This window comes from Aphelocoma coerulescens, chromosome 1A (genome assembly GCF_041296385.1).
Source record: "Aphelocoma coerulescens isolate FSJ_1873_10779 chromosome 1A, UR_Acoe_1.0, whole genome shotgun sequence".
NCBI classification, from domain to species: Eukaryota; Metazoa; Chordata; class Aves; order Passeriformes; family Corvidae; genus Aphelocoma; species Aphelocoma coerulescens.
In genome coordinates, this window is record NC_091014.1 from 46,190,306 (window position 1) to 46,206,977 (window position 16,672).

General features: G+C 43.1%; 1 protein-coding gene across 1 annotated transcript in view; it reads left to right on the top strand.

The window, feature by feature from the left end:
• PLXNC1 (plexin C1) overlaps nucleotides 1-10,720 on the top strand; it is a 67,870-nt gene extending 57,150 nt beyond the window's left edge. Inside the window, exons 24-31 of the mRNA XM_069000112.1 lie at nucleotides 2,876-2,930; nucleotides 3,971-4,002; nucleotides 4,091-4,198; nucleotides 6,116-6,279; nucleotides 6,708-6,855; nucleotides 8,680-8,820; nucleotides 8,914-8,988; nucleotides 10,611-10,720. Of these exons, the coding sequence (XP_068856213.1) occupies nucleotides 2,876-2,930; nucleotides 3,971-4,002; nucleotides 4,091-4,198; nucleotides 6,116-6,279; nucleotides 6,708-6,855; nucleotides 8,680-8,820; nucleotides 8,914-8,988; nucleotides 10,611-10,715 (828 nt within the window). The 3' untranslated portion in view covers nucleotides 10,716-10,720. The remainder of the gene's footprint in view (nucleotides 1-2,875; nucleotides 2,931-3,970; nucleotides 4,003-4,090; nucleotides 4,199-6,115; nucleotides 6,280-6,707; nucleotides 6,856-8,679; nucleotides 8,821-8,913; nucleotides 8,989-10,610) is intronic.
• Nucleotides 10,721-16,672: the final 5,952 nt, after the last annotated feature.

Here is a 16,672-nt window from a genome sequence, read left to right on the forward strand (position 1 = left end):
ATCAATTAGGTGTTTGAACTTCTGTCTAATGTGGCAGTACCTGCCCTCTTTACCACAGGCAGCTATTGCAGGTGCTCCCTGCTTTTACCCAGCAGCCTTTTGCTCATCTGGACCATGGCTCATGGGTCAGACCTCATGGCAAATAAGTCTACTCCACTGGTCTCTGTCATCCCTGGGTATCTTTGTCCCAGCCCTTGTTTTGTCTGAGGTTTCTGCAAGCAATGGTTTCTTGCAGATGCAAGTTAGGTAGGAGGCTCAGTTGTTTTTGCAAAGCTGTAACTACACTAATTATAGCTTAGCAGCTGCCTTATGGAAATTGTACTGCATGTCTCTTAGATATTTTAGTTCACATTTTCTGGCACTGACAGAATAATGTACATTTTAGGCAAAAGCTCAGTGGCATTTTAGGCAGTGGTTTAGTGGCAAGTATTAGCCATTAGCATATCTTGTTTTTTTTCTTGTATGCATACTGATGCAAAAAGGATTGTAAAAGTGTCTAGATAGCAAGAAGAAGGAACATTGCTTACACACTGTGAGGGCAGTAACATTGCCTGACAAATTCCGACTTACATTTCAACAATGCCTGTAATTTTTCTTTTTGTTTGCCAGCCTTACATGCTAGAAAGTAACCAGATGTTTGAAATTGGGAAGTACCATCAAATCTTTTTAAGACACTGGAGCATTAGGGTTGTATTATGAAAGTCCCAGAGTCACCAATCAATCTTGAAAAAGCAGACTTAGTTTCTACACTGATTTTTAAAATATGCAAGAATGGTACATTTACATTTTTGTGTAGTGTTTGTGAAGAGAAAAAATCCATTGTGTTAGACTCTCGTGCCTCTAGCCTGTGTGCTACTTTTGCTCTAATTTTTTGGTTCCTAGGAGAGTTACTGATGTGTTTATTTATGAGGTCTGTACTATCACTTCCATGAGAATAACCACAAGCCATGACAAGAAAGTTGCTAATTGCCTTGACATCCTGTTCCCCACACAAGAAGAGAGCTAGACAATCACTTTCAGATCTGCTGTCCGGTCACAGATCTCCAGTTTCTCAGCTGATACCAGTATCCCACATTCCAGGAGCAAGCAGAGCCCCGTAGAGCAGGTCTGAGTGTGTGATCCCGGGAGCTCAATGACAAGAACTGGATTACAGTGAGGACAGGAGGCCTGGGGAACAGGAGCCATAGAGCCACACTACCACGCCTTCTGTTTTCCAAAGTAGCTGTATTCCATGTTGTGTGGATTGGAAGAGATCTCTCTTTGTTTGTCCCCCACAGTAATGCAGCTGACAAAGCAAAGATACTTTGAGGTGTCCATGGGAGCAGCGCACCACAAAAAGTGATTCAGACAGCAAGATGCAAAAACAAGGGGGTTTTTGTAATGTTGGTGGTTTTTTTTAAATTGGATCACACTGAAAGAAACAGCAAGTATGGCTGCTGCAGCCATGCCAAAGAGGGAAAGCATGGTCTACTCACTGCTAAAAGCATAATTTGTCCCCAAAATAAAACCTAGAGTGTGGGCTTTGGTCATGGCTGCACTGCAGCAATGCCTCTGATTCCCAGAAGGAAGCATGGTTCTCCCTCTGAGCTCTGCCCATCTCCCTCGGGACAGAAGCCAACACATTTCAGCACTGAGCTGCCCTCCTACTTCTTGGGGAGGGAATGGAGGCAGCATGTTGCCCACGTCGCTCCAGGAGGGGGTGAGCTGCTGGGTAGCACTGTTCCTGTTTATCTATCTTCAGGGCCAAGTAGGAGGACTGTCTGGGTGTTTGTATCACCTCACAGCCTAGCCTTAGAGCATATTCCTATTTGTAGTGCAGTTTTCAAGTGTTCTGTGCTATCTAAAATAGTTCTGAAACTCTGTATGATAGATGGAATCTCTGCAAAAAAATCTTACTTATAAAATAGATTGCATTTACTTTCTGGGAGCAAATGTAAGTGCAGATTTTTTTGGCACAAGACACAGCTTTTGATAGAGTATCTTAATGTTTAAACTGGTTTCTCACACCAGGCTGGCTGCCAAGGTTTAAAAAACACTTAAATTATTTTGGCAGAGATCCCTTCCTAGAACTGGCCGGTTGTTTTTGTAATTATAGAGGCAAGTACGCTAGCACTTGGCAAGACTCAACATTTGATAGCAGAGCAGTGGTGTAGTTCTCAGTGGGAGCCATTTTTTAGTTACTCTTTGACAATAAAAGCATGGCTTGCCAGTTTGTTTTAAAGATAATGCATAACATCCTGGCAGCACTATAAATTCAGGGAAGGAGGAGGTAGATTTTTCCTAGAAATCCCAAGATGGTAAGATAAGGATCTTGATCTTACAGTGTATAAATATTTTGCTCAGTTTGAAAATAGTTCTTGGGAGCACCAGACTAAACCCTCAAAATTGCCCCTCCATAGGACACAGGTAGAACAGACTGAGCTGAAAGAAAGGGGACCAGAAGAGAATTCATCTTTGTGTGCACCTCCCTGCCTCACCTTCCCATAAGATCCTATTGCACTGGAGCCAGAGAATTTAACCTGAGAAATCTATAGAAAGATGGGTGCCAGAAACAGCACAGAGCAGTACATGAAAATGAAAACGTCCACATATGGGCTGAACTAGAAAAATCGAAGGAAGGGAAAGGTCTTCAAGGCTGGTGCATTGGAAGAGGTGCCTTCCCACCTGGCTGGGTAATCCTGACAAAGTGCAGCTACTGCCCGTGCCTGAAAGCCCAGCCCTGGCTGCCTGCTGAAAGCTGTGCACACTGTGGGGAGAATGAAGTGGGCTGGGCTGCCCTGCACTGCCATGGGCTGAGGGACAGAGGAAATGAAACTGAGGCTTTCATGAATTCTAAGCAGTTTTGTTTCAGCATGATGTTTGTTTTTGCTTTCAGATTTCAAATGGAGCAACCATAAAAGTCTTCAAAAAGAAGGCAAATAGCCGATCAGGTAACAGGGACTGCAACCTATTTTAACTTTTGTGTGGAATGGTTGGGAATGCAGAGAACTGAGCTGTGACAGATTGTATCTTGGTCAATTGGAGGTCAGAGAAATTGGTACTTGGATATACTTGAGCCAAGTGAAGAGCCCTGGCTCTGGGCCTCTGGCAGGCATGGTGGGCCTAAAAGGAGGAAAGGAGGCAAAGGAAAGAAGGACAGAAGGGCTTACAGTCCCAGCAAATGATTGCTTGGAGATACAGGCTCATAGGCAGGAAAGCAGGACAGGGGAGCCCAGGTGACACAAAGCGCTGACTTGTTGAAACCAACGCAGGGAACATGCCCCTCCCTGGTGCCCAGAACTGTGCATCACAGACATAGTGCTGCACTGTCCAGAGACAGGAATGATAAAACCACCACTCTTTGGTAATTTTCCTTATTCTCTTGACTGTGTTTCTGAAAGCTTTGACTTGGCTGTCTCAACAGCATGTCAGGAGATACAGGGTGCTTACAGAGGAGGTCATTCATCTCATCCAGCCCTGTAACGCAGGTTGCTCCCACCCAGCTGGTGGATGAGGGCAGAATTTTCTGTAGCCCCTGTGAAAAAACACACTCCTAACACATGTTTCCTTATCATCAATGTTAGGAGAGATGTTCTCATCTCACTGGGGTTGCCTCTTCCTCAGCAAAAATGAGGTTGTCTGTTCCCAGTCATTACATTCAAGCCTGACCTCAGCCTACTTGCACTCAGCACTGCAATCATCTTACCTTGTCCTCCCTTCAGAGGAGCTGTGATTGCTGCCAGCTTACCCGTGCAGCAGATAGGATGCTGTACCTTAGTGATTCAAGCTACAGGTTGTCACTAGGGAGGTACACAGGGCTTGTGCATTTCTCAGAGGCTTCCCCCACACTGCAGGCAGGAAAGGATGACACTGACTGCTTGCTGGGCATTCTGGATGCACTCTGTTACACGGCCCAGAGACCAGCAGAACTCACAAGCTTGTAGCCATGTGTTTCATTAATGGCTGTTTGCTCTCTGCTTTCGTTGTTTAGATGTGGACTACTCAGATGAACACTGTCATTTGGTGAGTTGAGTCATTACACTGCTAAGTGGTAGATTTAATACTGAGCTGTATTTGGATCTGTGTAATCTCTCTAATCTCTTCGTGACAGATTTTACCAGACTCGGAAGCAAACAAAGATGTAAAGGGAGCAGGTCACAAAGGAAAGCAAAAATTCAAAGTGAAAGAAATGTATCTCACAAAACTTCTGTCAACTAAGGTAAACTGTAAAGGCTTTCTTTTGGGGGGAGGGCTGATGTTGTCTTGGCTAGTTTAGCATAACAGAAACACAAATTAAACCAGAAATTGTGCAGACTTCCTGTGTGTAAATCAAATGTTAAATGAAAAGGTAGCATATAAAAAAATCACTGTGCTAACTATGGCGTATGACCATTTTCAAAGAGAGACACATTTCAGGTTTTCTAATGCTAGGGTTCTAAAATTGTCTATTACACATGTATCTCCTCAGTAAGCACAACTTTTTTTTTCAGGGTAAAGAAAAAAGGTTGTTATTTAGTTTATGGAAAGTGAGTTTTTATCACAGAGTTCCGTAGAGTGAGAATGAACCCTTTTGGAATGACAACTTTCAGTCAACAATCTCCTCACTCTGCTCTAGAGTTTGCCCAGCTTAGAGACAACTTCTGAAGCCTGAGTTTCACAAAATACTGCCCATAAAATGAAATAATCTGTTAGGGTTTCAGATTAAGCATTCAAAATAACCAGATTAATTTTAAAAGCAAGGTCCTTAGGATTTATAATACAACTACCTAATTTATACAATGTGCATTCTGTAGGAATAAGTCCTGCTCATTCCCTCCAGTAACGTCATCTTGTTTCTGACTTACTCAAAATGGTTCGGAAACTCTTTGCAACAGCATATTGCATTAAATACTAATGGACATACAACACTGAGAGCTGTGCAAGAGGCCTGAAGGGATGATCATTATAGCCTTCTTGCATTTAAAAATCTATCAGTCATTATTTAATTAGGTTGTTGATAGCATCTGAAGTAATTTGGGAGAGTCCCTAAAGTGAGAGTGAAGACTGGTCATTTCTCATTACCTGCGAAAACTGACATGAGCCCTCAGGAACTGCTGGAGTAAACCAGTAATGTCTTATGGTGGAAGACTGAGATACAGAAAAAAAGTTCAGGCTCTTTAGAAACAGTCCTTTTAAAGGGCTTTAAATTAATTGTCTCCTTCTCCAAAGTAGGACACTGCCCTGAACAACAGAGCCGTGAAATTCCTCTCATGATAGGCTGTGCACTACAGGAAATTGCATCACACCATCTCTCTGTCTGCTCCCCTCTCTCCTATACATGCACACAGACACAATTGTGAGAGTTTACCACATGAAGTGAACTGGCCAGTATTCATCAAGGCCCTGAGATATGCTTAAATCCTTCTTGTCAAGAGAAGATTGTGCCAAACTGAGCTTCAGAACAGATGTGAAAAAAAAAAAGCACAAAACAGTGTTTTGCTTTGTTTGCCTCTACTTATGAATACTCTGTGATTATGTCAGAGTCCAGCAGCAACCAAACCCTTCCTTTAGTGCGCCAAATATCTTCCCTTTTGTATCAGAAATACCCAGTTTTCAGTTCTTCTCTCTAATATTAGTGTGTTCTTATAGCACCCAAAGCTGTTATCCTAGAATTAGATCAAATGCCAGAGCCACTTAGCTATGAAGTGTTGATGAGCACGTGTTGAGCACGTGTCACAGATGGCACCTTGAAGACCAGTGCCCTATGAAACAGGCTAAACTGCTTTTTCTCACCTCCCTCTTACTTCCAGTCACAAATTCCAAATGCCTTTAGCAACAGTGGCAACAGGATCCCAAGAGTTGATGTTGTCTTTATTAGCCCAAGTGGTTCTTCCCACCTATGATTTATCGTAGAGTTCAACACAATTCTCCTGTCAGCAGAGAAACAGGACATGTGACCTATGGAAGGAGCTCACTGTGGTGTATTGTAGTCTCATTTTTGTTACTGTCTTGTTTGCCAGTAACCTATGGCCTCGATGTTTGCCACAAGCATATTGTAATTTCTGTGTGTGGTTGGGGCACACTAAGCTCTCTGAGGTAAAATAGCCTATTTTTTTCTTGTGTAATAATAACAGAATATTAACTTTGTTACTTTCAGGTTGCAATTCATTCAGTTGTTGAAAAGCTCTTCAGGAGCATTTGGAGTTTACCCAACAATAAAGCACCTGTTGCCATCAAGTACTTTTTTGACTTTTTGGATGCCCAGGCTGAGAGCAAAAAAATTACTGATCCTGATGTGGTCCACATATGGAAAACCAACAGGTGTGCCCATGGGATGCATGTGCTTTCTGAAAATGTAGTTGCAAAAATGAAATGTGTCATGTGTGATCAGAAGAGTAAGATTTTGGCGTGTCTGGGAATAAGATGTGGTTTGGCTTTGTGGATAACAGTAACTTTAGTGTATTGATTCAATACGACACAAACCACCAGAGCTTCCAGGTCTGTGCAGTCTGCACACTGACTTCACACTCTGAAAAAAGTAGCTGTGGATTGAGAGCATTGTTTGAAGCTGGGTGCCTGACAGATGTGTTTGTTCCGTAGCCTTTGTTCCCTGACCCCTTTTTTAACGTGAAGAAGCAGCCCAGGAATGTGCTTCGTTCCATGAGTGCAGTTGCAATTAAGAACCATTTTAAAGCAGTTGTGCTACTTGAGCGGTCAGTTTTAAAGATGTTTGTTCTTTCTCTGTCTAGTCTTCCTCTTCGCTTCTGGGTGAACATACTGAAGAATCCCCAGTTTGTCTTTGATATTAAGAAGACTTCACACATAGATGGCTGTTTGTCTGTAATCGCACAAGCTTTCATGGATGCCTTTTCTCTCGCAGAACAGACACTGGGGAAGGTAACGCTGCCCGTCCAGTCTTCTACTAATTTCTCAACCAAAGTCTTTTTCAACTATATAATGATTGAGATGATGCAGTCCTGGATCTGCTGATATTGGGGACAGAATTGTCAGGGACCTAATTAAGCTGGGTTTCCATTCCTCGTTGCTCAGTCTCCTGAGACTCTGAGGAATTCACCAGTAGACAGATACAGCTACTGTATCTAAAAATGCCTTATTTATAGTTACCTGCTGCTTGTTTTCTCTGCAGTTCAGTTCTGCACAGTGTGTTTACACAATATGGGGGAGAAGGTGGAAATTTTAAGATTTTAATGAATTTTTAATGTAGTTTTAAACAAGGGTCTTAAAAGTATTAACATTATTTGATAAGTAGTCCAAATTTTGTCTGCCACACACCAGTGTGCAGAAAACTCACACAATAAGCTAGTGGAAGCTGTAAGAATACTGAAAGACCTCTGAAGTTTGAAATAGTTCCTTTCACATGTGTTAGCTACTCCCTTTTTATATGCAAAATTATTTGCTGGAGCAACAAGTCCAGAAATCTTACATTCAAAAACTCTTTAGTACAGTGTCTGGAACTCTGGGGATCAGAAATACTTCATTTTCCCCCAGGGTATTTTCCTTTTCTTTGGACCAAAGCAGGAAGCATTTGTTCAGGCTCATGCTACCAAGAAAAACAGGCTAAAAGAATTTATATAAAAACTGACTAATTTCCTATGTGATCTGATCCAACTGCTCAGCTGTTAAAGGGAAATAGTAAATAATGTGCTTATTTATCTTACTTTAGTTGTGAAGTATCATAAATTAAAGCTAATCACATCACTTCCTTGATGGAAAAACTACAAATGAGCATGGTTGTTAGGTTTCTGTGCTTAGCATCCACTGTGAAGTATTGTTGAAACATCTCCTGTTAGCTATTTGAAAAGGGGCGCTGAACCCTGATAAAGGTTTGCAATACAGTAAACATCTTGTGACCTTTTAGTACTAAGATGTATTTACTTTCATGATTGGCTTTTTTCTTGAAACATCCTTTAGCCATTTAGAAAACAAACATTTAAATTATTTCATCACACATTGAAAACAGTGGTGACAAGCTATAACATTGTCATTTATTGCCCAGAACTTCAACGAGGAAACTACCAGCCCCCGCTTTTACATTTTGAAAATAAGTTTTCCTGGTGGGGCCTTGGCTCCTATCACAAACATCAGTACTTATTTCGTCAAATGAGCCTAAACCTCACGGGTAGGTTCAGTGCTGACCTGGATTGTTGAAGTCCTGGGGTGAAAAAAAAAATCCTTTTGGCTGTGTATGTCTGGCAGTCAGCTAGCTCTCCATGCTCTCAAACCCCTGAGGGAATGGAGTAGTAGGGACCAAAGAGATTTAGGGGAGCCTCTACCAGGACAGTGTCTAACAAGACTCTGGTATTACTGCCAGGGAACTTTCCTTTCAGCAGTACTGCTGAATCTTGTATGTAAATAGGGTATCAGCCCCAGGCCCTTTGGTTCAGCTTTCACAATCTTTCAGGTCTAGGGACCTGTAAGGAGGAAGTGAGAAAGAAAAATATGTCTGAGGGACAAAAGGTCATCACTCCTGATGTCAATAGAAATAATTACATGGCAGCTGTCATGAAACACAATACACTATTAGTTAGGTCCTGCCTCTGGTTTGCATCCTTGTTTCATAACCTTGGTTCCTTGCACATAACCACAGCAAAGAAAAATGAGTCACACAGACACAATTAGATGCAATTAACTGTGTGGAGGTGGAACCTTAGGAATTCTGTGCTGGGAAAAGTTACAAGGCTTCAATTTTTTTCTTTTAAGGAAGCACCAACAAATAAACTTCTCTATGCTAAGGACATTCCACTCTACAAGAAGGAGGTGAAAGCGTACTACAAAGCCATCAGGGATCTGCCTCCATTGACCACTGCAGAGGTTGAAGAATTTCTAGCTCAGGAATCTAAGGTACGGTTGAGAAGCAGCAACTTCATTTGCTTTCATGTTAAGTTTGGTTTTTTTTTTAAAGAAGTATCTGACCAGAACTGTTTTCTATTTTAGAAACATGAAAATGAATTTAATGAGAAAGTGGCCTTGTTTGAAATCTACAAATACATAGTGAAATACTATGATGAGGTAAACACATTTGCAATTTCTGCTTAATCTTTAATGTGGGGCTTGACACAGTAACCAAGGGCTGGGCTGCTGGGCAAGCTGCTGGCTGCCGCTCCAGAGGCAGCCCCTCTGTAATGCAGCTGAGGCTGCTCCTTCTACTGAGCCATGAGGGACCACCTTCTGAGGGGGCACACGCCAAAGGTTTGTTAGTGTACCCTTACTGTCACTGCTGTATTGCACAGAGACAGTAGCAGTAAAATTCTCCCTGCAGTTTTGAGGAAGTTCCTATATAGTCTAGGCTTCTTGTTTTACTGTGTTTGCAGACTCTCTGCAAATGCCTGTCACAACTCCTGTGCACGCGCTCCATTTCCCTGGAGGTTCAGAAATCAGATTAGGCTGTAGCACCAGGGTTCTCAACTTGAACAGTGCAAACACCTCAGTGGAGCACATGGCCTTGCAGCAAGAGGTGTCTGCTCCTTTCCCATCATAGCCTTCTTAATGCTCTGCTCTAACAGCCTTTCTCTTAAAGAGAAGCTTCCAGTCCCTGCTATTACTAACAAAAGAAATCTTTTCTCAGCTAAAAGTACTTAGTCACAGGTTACCTCTGAGCTGCTTTCTAAGAAAATCCCTGTCCTCCACTTTGCATTATAGGATTCTCCACTCCATTTTGCTCAGCATCCTTAACAGAGGCTGTGTGTGCCTGTGCAGGGACTCAGATACGAGCCAGCTGGGGTGTGTTGCCTGAAGGCCTCCTTACGCTTCCAGCAGGTTGTCTGGGTTTCCAAGCAACCAGGCCTTTCTCTCTTTCATTCTCAGCAGCACAGCACCAGCACTTGCTGTAGTCATCCAGCTCGCAGTCACCTGTTAGCTGGCTTACCACTTCTGATCTCTACCATCTCAAATTATCTGAATTCAGCATCAGATCTTCACCTCTGGAAACAAGCTTGGGATGATGCTCAGAATGGCCTTAATCACCCTTTATTAAGCTCATTAAAATGGGGTTGATACAGGAGCATTCAGTGTACTTTCTGGTCTTAGTGTCCATTTTTGCTTTTTTGAAGCTAATACTGGCTAAACTTAGCCCATCCGTAGAAGGAAATGTTCCCTCTGCTCTTCCCCCTCTGGCTTTTGACTGGGATCAGCTAAACCTCTTTCATTGTTTACTGAGACCTGTCTCTGTGTAGCGTTGCCAGCAGAGGTTTCAGACAGCAGTAGTGCTCTATTCTTGGGCCGGAGCCAACTAGGTGAGTTAGAGGAAAAGAGGCAGTTCATTGCCCTCAGCTTAGAGGGCAGAGGAAGAGAAATGAAATGTCATTTGCAAATCTTCTCTAGGGTAAAAACTGGAGCACTGCCCTTGCCTCACACTCTGAGAGATGAGCATGTTTTGGATTTGTTTTGGGGTTTTTTTTGCTTGGCTCAGTCAATCTTTTGTGGAAGTGTTGCAAATCCTGTGATCAGAATGACTTGAAAGGAAAACTACCAAAATAAAGTGTTAAAGCCAGAAAAGAATGTTTACAGATAGGCAGGCATTCAGATGGGTTTTTCTGTGAGTAGTTGTTAGAGTATGGAAAAGCAGGCTTTAAAAAATAGCAAGTAAAATAAGCATTAAAAAAATTATTCTCTCTTTTGCTAATTGTTAACAGATTGTCAGCAAACTCGAGCGAGAACGGGGGTTTGAAGAAGTCCAGAAACAGCTCCAGCAAGTAAAAGCCTTATTTGATGAAAAGAAAAAATGCAAATGGCATTGAGCAGAGCACTGACTCACAGCATCACTGTGGGGGATTTTAAATTAGCGCTACTGCTCCCAAAACTGTTTTGACTGACAATATGTACAGGGTTTGAAATGTTTGGACACTCTTCTCCACTCTGACCATTCCAAGTAATCTATGATGGGGAATGAAATATGGGCAGGGTTACATATTCACACAGGAGCATGTCAAAGTGAACCTAATGTGGGCAGGGTCAGCATTTTTAGGTACTTGAACACACATAACCCTTTGGTTCAAAAATACTGTTTAGTAAGCTTTTTGCTTACTTCTACACAAGGTCATAGGAGATGTGCAAAATACACTATAAGTTCAGAGTTGCCCACGTGAACTTGCAAGTTGCTTAGCTCTTTTTTTTAAGAGAAAAAGCTGATGTTTCGCCACATCCTTTCAGCAGCTTGGCAAACTGTGAGGGTGAGCTCCGGCTTTAGAATACGGGTCAGCTACAGTTTCCTTCCTTCCTTCCAGTCAAATGTTCGCTAATTCCTGTTCAGAAAAAAAAAACAAACAAACACAACAAAAAACCCAACAACAACCTGGCACCAAAGTGGCACTTAGGATAAGTGTGTTTAATAGAAAAAGTGGGTCTGAGGTTTGAAGGCCAAATGCCACAGGGCAGGACTTACCTTCCTTAGGTTAGAAGTTCCATGTCCAAAGTGAAGCCAACCACTGAGGGGAGGAAATGAGGGGAGGCTTTTGGAGAAGGGCATTCAGCCACCATCAGTCTGTGTTTACATTTTTTACCTTTCCATCCTTAAATAAGCTGTGAAACACTTGTGAGCAGCTTCACAGCTGAAACTGCACTGCATCAAAACACTGTTGTGATTTGATGAAGCAGCTGACGATGGCTGCACTTCGGTGCACAAACCTGACCTCAGGTGCATGATCGGCCCATGCAGCAGTGCTGACAGTCCTGGCCAGCCTTACCATCTGTGTACAAGGGCCTCACAGACCTAAAGCCAGCATGTTGGGGGGGATCAGGTCAAAGGTTAGTTTAATAATATGTAAGAACAGGAGGACTGGTGTAATCTCTGACTGTGTCTGAGAAGCTGATACAAATGTGCTGGGGTTGGGGTGGGGAGGGGTAACTGTCTGCCTTAGTCCGCCTGGGGTTTTTTGAGGCTTGGCCCTTTTGGAAGGAAGGTGTCCATTACATTTGCATCGGTGGCTAAAGTCGGCCCAGCTGGAAAGCAAGTGCATGGCTGTGCTGCTGGGATGAGGCTGGTGCACTGGCTACTGAGCAAAGCCACGGAGGAGCAGCCATGGCTCCAGCTCTGCTACCGCACCAGCACAGCCCCACCCTCTGCTACAGAGCTAAATGCTTTGTCACCATGGACTCTGCTTCAGTCACAGGAGGCACGTTCTGAGGCTTAGATTTTGAAGTAAGGCGTTGATGACACAGAGATCCGTTTCCATACATTTCTGGAGGGATCCACCACTGGAGGTGAGTGGTGTAGCACAGTCGCCCACAGGAGAGGGAAGAGCTGGCACCTGCCTTGGCACTGGGAAAGGTGCCATGGGCTGTGAATGGTACAGATGGCCCAGTTTGGTACAGAAAGCCAGTGCTGGGGCTGTGAGCAGCCAGAGCCAGCTGTGCAGGGCTCCCAGGCAGCGGAGGGTCCCACGGTTGGAGGAGCCCCACAGCTCAGGCCAGTGGTGCTAACGCTGCCTGCTCTGGCCACAAAGGCAGCTGGCATCAGGCACAATCGCGCCAGCACACACCAGCCACCTGTGGCAGGAGGAAGGCGGGCTGTTAATGTGGATGGAGAATGGCAAACACAAAAACACGGTCCTGCTGCTCTGCCCCCTCCCTACCATGTGATTGCACAAGTTGTTCCTCTTGCATACCAGTGAGGGCAGCCACCAGCCAACCCATACTGTGATGGCTTTGTTGGTTTTTTTTTTTAATTCAAGTCTTACACTTGCTATTAAGTTTACACTTTATACTTGATGGAATGTATGGCTTTGTTCAGGAAACTGCACTACAATGTTGCAGTACTTTCAGCAGTTCTCTGCCTGGCACAATGTATTTTGATAAGTTCAATTTTAATTAGGAAAAAACCCACCCACCTCTAACCTATCTTGCCCTCTGTCCTAAAGGAGTGGATCATGGCTTGACTAGCACTTAAGCTTAGAATACCTGCACGTAAGGGCTTGATTTTTATTGTTCTTAATCTAACATTTTAAAGCAGCATCAAATAAATAGAAAAAGCACAGTAGTTGATACTGAGGGAGAGGCATGAGTGGATTACACTTTCCAGTTAGTTCTCTTCCACTTCAGGTGTTTGCTGGCAGTGCACTCAAATGAACTGTGATAGTTTTGTTCAACAGTAACCTTCTGTACAGGCAGAAACAACAACTCCCAACATTTCTGCTTGAAAAGCTGTAAAATATAATCTGTTTGCGTGGGTCTGATCCTGTGAACTTCACTATATGTGTTTATATTGATGAGGAAATGAAAATCAGTCCTATTCTGTATTTGTACTACTGCTTGTTTGCTACAATAGCTTTAATGATTTCTAGAGATTAAGTATGTGTTGAAGCAGGCCCTGTAGCTTTACCTACAGCCTGGAATAGGATTATTGCCTTTTATTCAAGCCTCCTAAACAGCGTCACTCTGTTAGTAAACCATTTTTAAGTCATGCTGGGACTTTGTAACCCATCAAGTGGATCTCACGAAGTGATGTGAAGTATAATTAAGTGATTGTGGCTCTTTTGGTAGGTTTGGGTCAGCACACAAAACATTGACACACCTTCCGTATCTGCAATTTGCCATTACTGTTACACAGAAAAAAAGAACCACCTCTATTATGGGTATTATGGCAACACAACAGTTCTAATCACATCCTCAGAAATGAAATACAAACTTCTCTTCAACTTACTTTCCCATGTTTACAGGCAAACTGCTATGGCAAACAGCGTGTTTTCTAACACTAGCTTACAGAGCATTATTTTGCCAGTCATCTAGTTTGAAGTCAAATCTTACTAATGTGTAAAGTAATTCCTGTTGTACAGAAGTTAAATCTGTTGTTTAAAATGAATGGTTAAAAAAAGTGCAAATGACAAATACATGTTGGTGTTTGTATGGGTTTATCTAGAATAAAAGCATTTGGAGGTTAGTTTGATTGTGTACTTTAAAGTGGTCACAAGAAAGCAAACACAGCTGGTAACAATGCAAGATCATGCAAGGAATGGAGTGTAAGACATGGAGGGGCATCAGGTGAGAAATACTGCTGCAGCTGCAGCCCTGCAAGGCTCCAGGACAGAGCCATGCAGGTCAGCACAGCACACTTCCATCACACTGAAATTGGGAAGAACAGGAACACCTGATGATGCTGGGGAGGGGAGGCACTGGCCTAAACCCCAGCAGTTGCTGAGCAGTGACCTCCTGCAGTCTGAATGGAGGGGGATTCCCTGGGCTGGAGGCTTCCCAGCTGCTCTCCCACCTGTGGCAAGCAGCAACAGGCCAGGGACAGTCTGGTTGTGCAGTGCCTGCCACACCTCCACACAGCCTTTAGGATTTGCACTACAACTGCACTGCTTAAAGGCTCTGAGGGTGATGATACTTTTTAAAAGCTAAAAATGTTTAAAAGGATGATAACTGCATAATCCTTCTTTCAGGAGAAGGTGCTTCAGGAACACCTTATTCAGGAAATAAGCTTTCACACAAAAAGCCTGAGACCAACTGGGAAAGGCAGCCCACAAACCAGGTGCTGATCATCATTCTTCCTCCTGCTATTACCCTTTTTCTGCCCTCCAGGTCTTACCTAGTTTGTATAAACGTCCCCTGCCCCCTGACATCAGTGGGCACCTTGCTGACACAGCCAGAGCTAGGGACAGAAACATGAGGCTGCCAACAGCTGCTCTTACCAACCATTCCATGCTGGTAGACACTGGTGACCATTCCATTTGGCAAAGCTGGCTCAGGCTCAGGAAGTTACTTTGTACAACTTCATCCTGCAGGAGGCAGCAGAAATCGCTTCTGTTACTTCTAATAGCTACACTCTTTTCCTCAGAGAAGTTTAACAAATTCCCCAAGAATGTGCAGCCCTGGTTTAGGAATGGCATTGCCCAATTTAGTGCTTCCACTGACACACTCCAAACCATGCTCTGCTCTCCCACTGCCTCACCTCCCCTACCCTGGAGCAGGATGGAGAGGAGAATTGGAGGCAGAAAAGGTAAATATCATGGGTTGAGATAAGAACAACTTACTGGAAACAGCAATGAGATAAGAAAATGATCAGTAACAGCAACAATACTAAAGACAGAGGGTAGAAGGGAGGCAGATTCACACGTGGTTGCTCACTGCATGGAGCCTGGCATGCTACATGACCCAGAAGGATCCCCTTCCCCTGTTCCTGGAGAATGAGGTGGTGTAGAATAACCCCAGGTCCCAGCCATGGCCCTTCCTGGCTACTGCAAAAATTAACGCTGTCCTGGCCAGAACCAGGACAAATACTTACACACTGTGTGGAAAATGAAAACTGCAGCCTCTGGAGAGAAAAGTTGAGTCAATGCCAGTGTCATTCTTCCACTATTCCTACAGTCTAAGAGCAATACCCAATAAATATTACAAGAAATTGCCCAGTGTATTCTCACTGTCTCATGCTTTTGCTGCAGTGTTTTGAAAACAAGAAGAGCAACAAACCAAACAAACAAACCCCAGATAAAAAAATTCCTACAGTTCCAGGAACGTCATCATTATCAAGTATAAATAAATAAATAAATAAATGATCCTTCACACATTTTCTTTACTGGACTGATAGTGAACTGAAAAAAAAATATATTCAATGTGGAATAAATATTTTTGTTGTAGTTAACAAATTAGAGTAGGAACAAATACAGCCTTACATTTATATAATGTGAAAGCAATTTGTTATACTAATCTCTGCTATATTAAAAAAAAAACAATTACTGCCTATTCCCATAAAAATACAGGAGGCACATTGTCAAGGTCAAAATACCAACCTAGATGTGGATTACAGCATTGTTAGTGATCAACACTGCAACCCAGAGTAGTATACATTAACTTTTACACTGAAGGAGCTAGACGATATTATCAAGTAAATATTAAAGGATTTCTTAAAAATTGTTATAATTTTTATACTAAATGTCAGTTTTATTTTAAACAACCCAAACCTTGAAAAATGTTTTTCAAAGTCTCTTGTACTGAGATTATTTCATATTTTGACTTTTTGGAAAAATACTGAAAAACACACCTTATCAAGAAGAAGTCTTGGCAACAGTTCACAGAAAAACAGAATGGTTTATGTTGGAAGGGATCAAAGATCATCTGGTTCCAATCCCCCTGCCATGGGCAGGCACACCTTCCAGTAGCACAGTTTGTGCAAAGCCCCATCCAACCTGGCCTTGAACACTTCCAGGAATGGAGCATCCACAACTTCTCTGGACAACCTATTTCAAGTGCCTCACCACCCTCACAGTAAAGAATTTCTTCCTAATATCTAAACCTGCCCTTTTTAGGTTTAAAACCATTGCCCCTTGTCCTGACACTCTCTGGCCATAGAAGAAGTCCCTTTCCTTTTTATAGTCCCCTTTAGGTACTGGAAGAATAATGGCTCCCTGAAGCCTCCCCTGCCCTGCTGGCCTTGCTGTTTTTAATGCAGCCCAGGATGTGATTGGCTTTCTGGGCCACAAACTCACACTGCTGGCTCACACCAGCCTTTCAGCCATGAGAACTCCTCAGTCCTTCTCCGCAGGGCTGCTCTCAATGTCTTTTCCCAGTCTGTATCTTTACATCTGGGATTTGCCCAACCCAGATGCAGCACTCATGCACTTGGACTTGTTGAACTTCATAAGGTCCTCATAGGCCCACTACTGAAGTTTGTCCAGGTCCCTCTGGATCGCACCCCCTTCCTTCTGTTGTGTCAACTGCAGAGCTCAGCTTCCTGTCATCAGCCCTGCTGAGGCTGCACTCC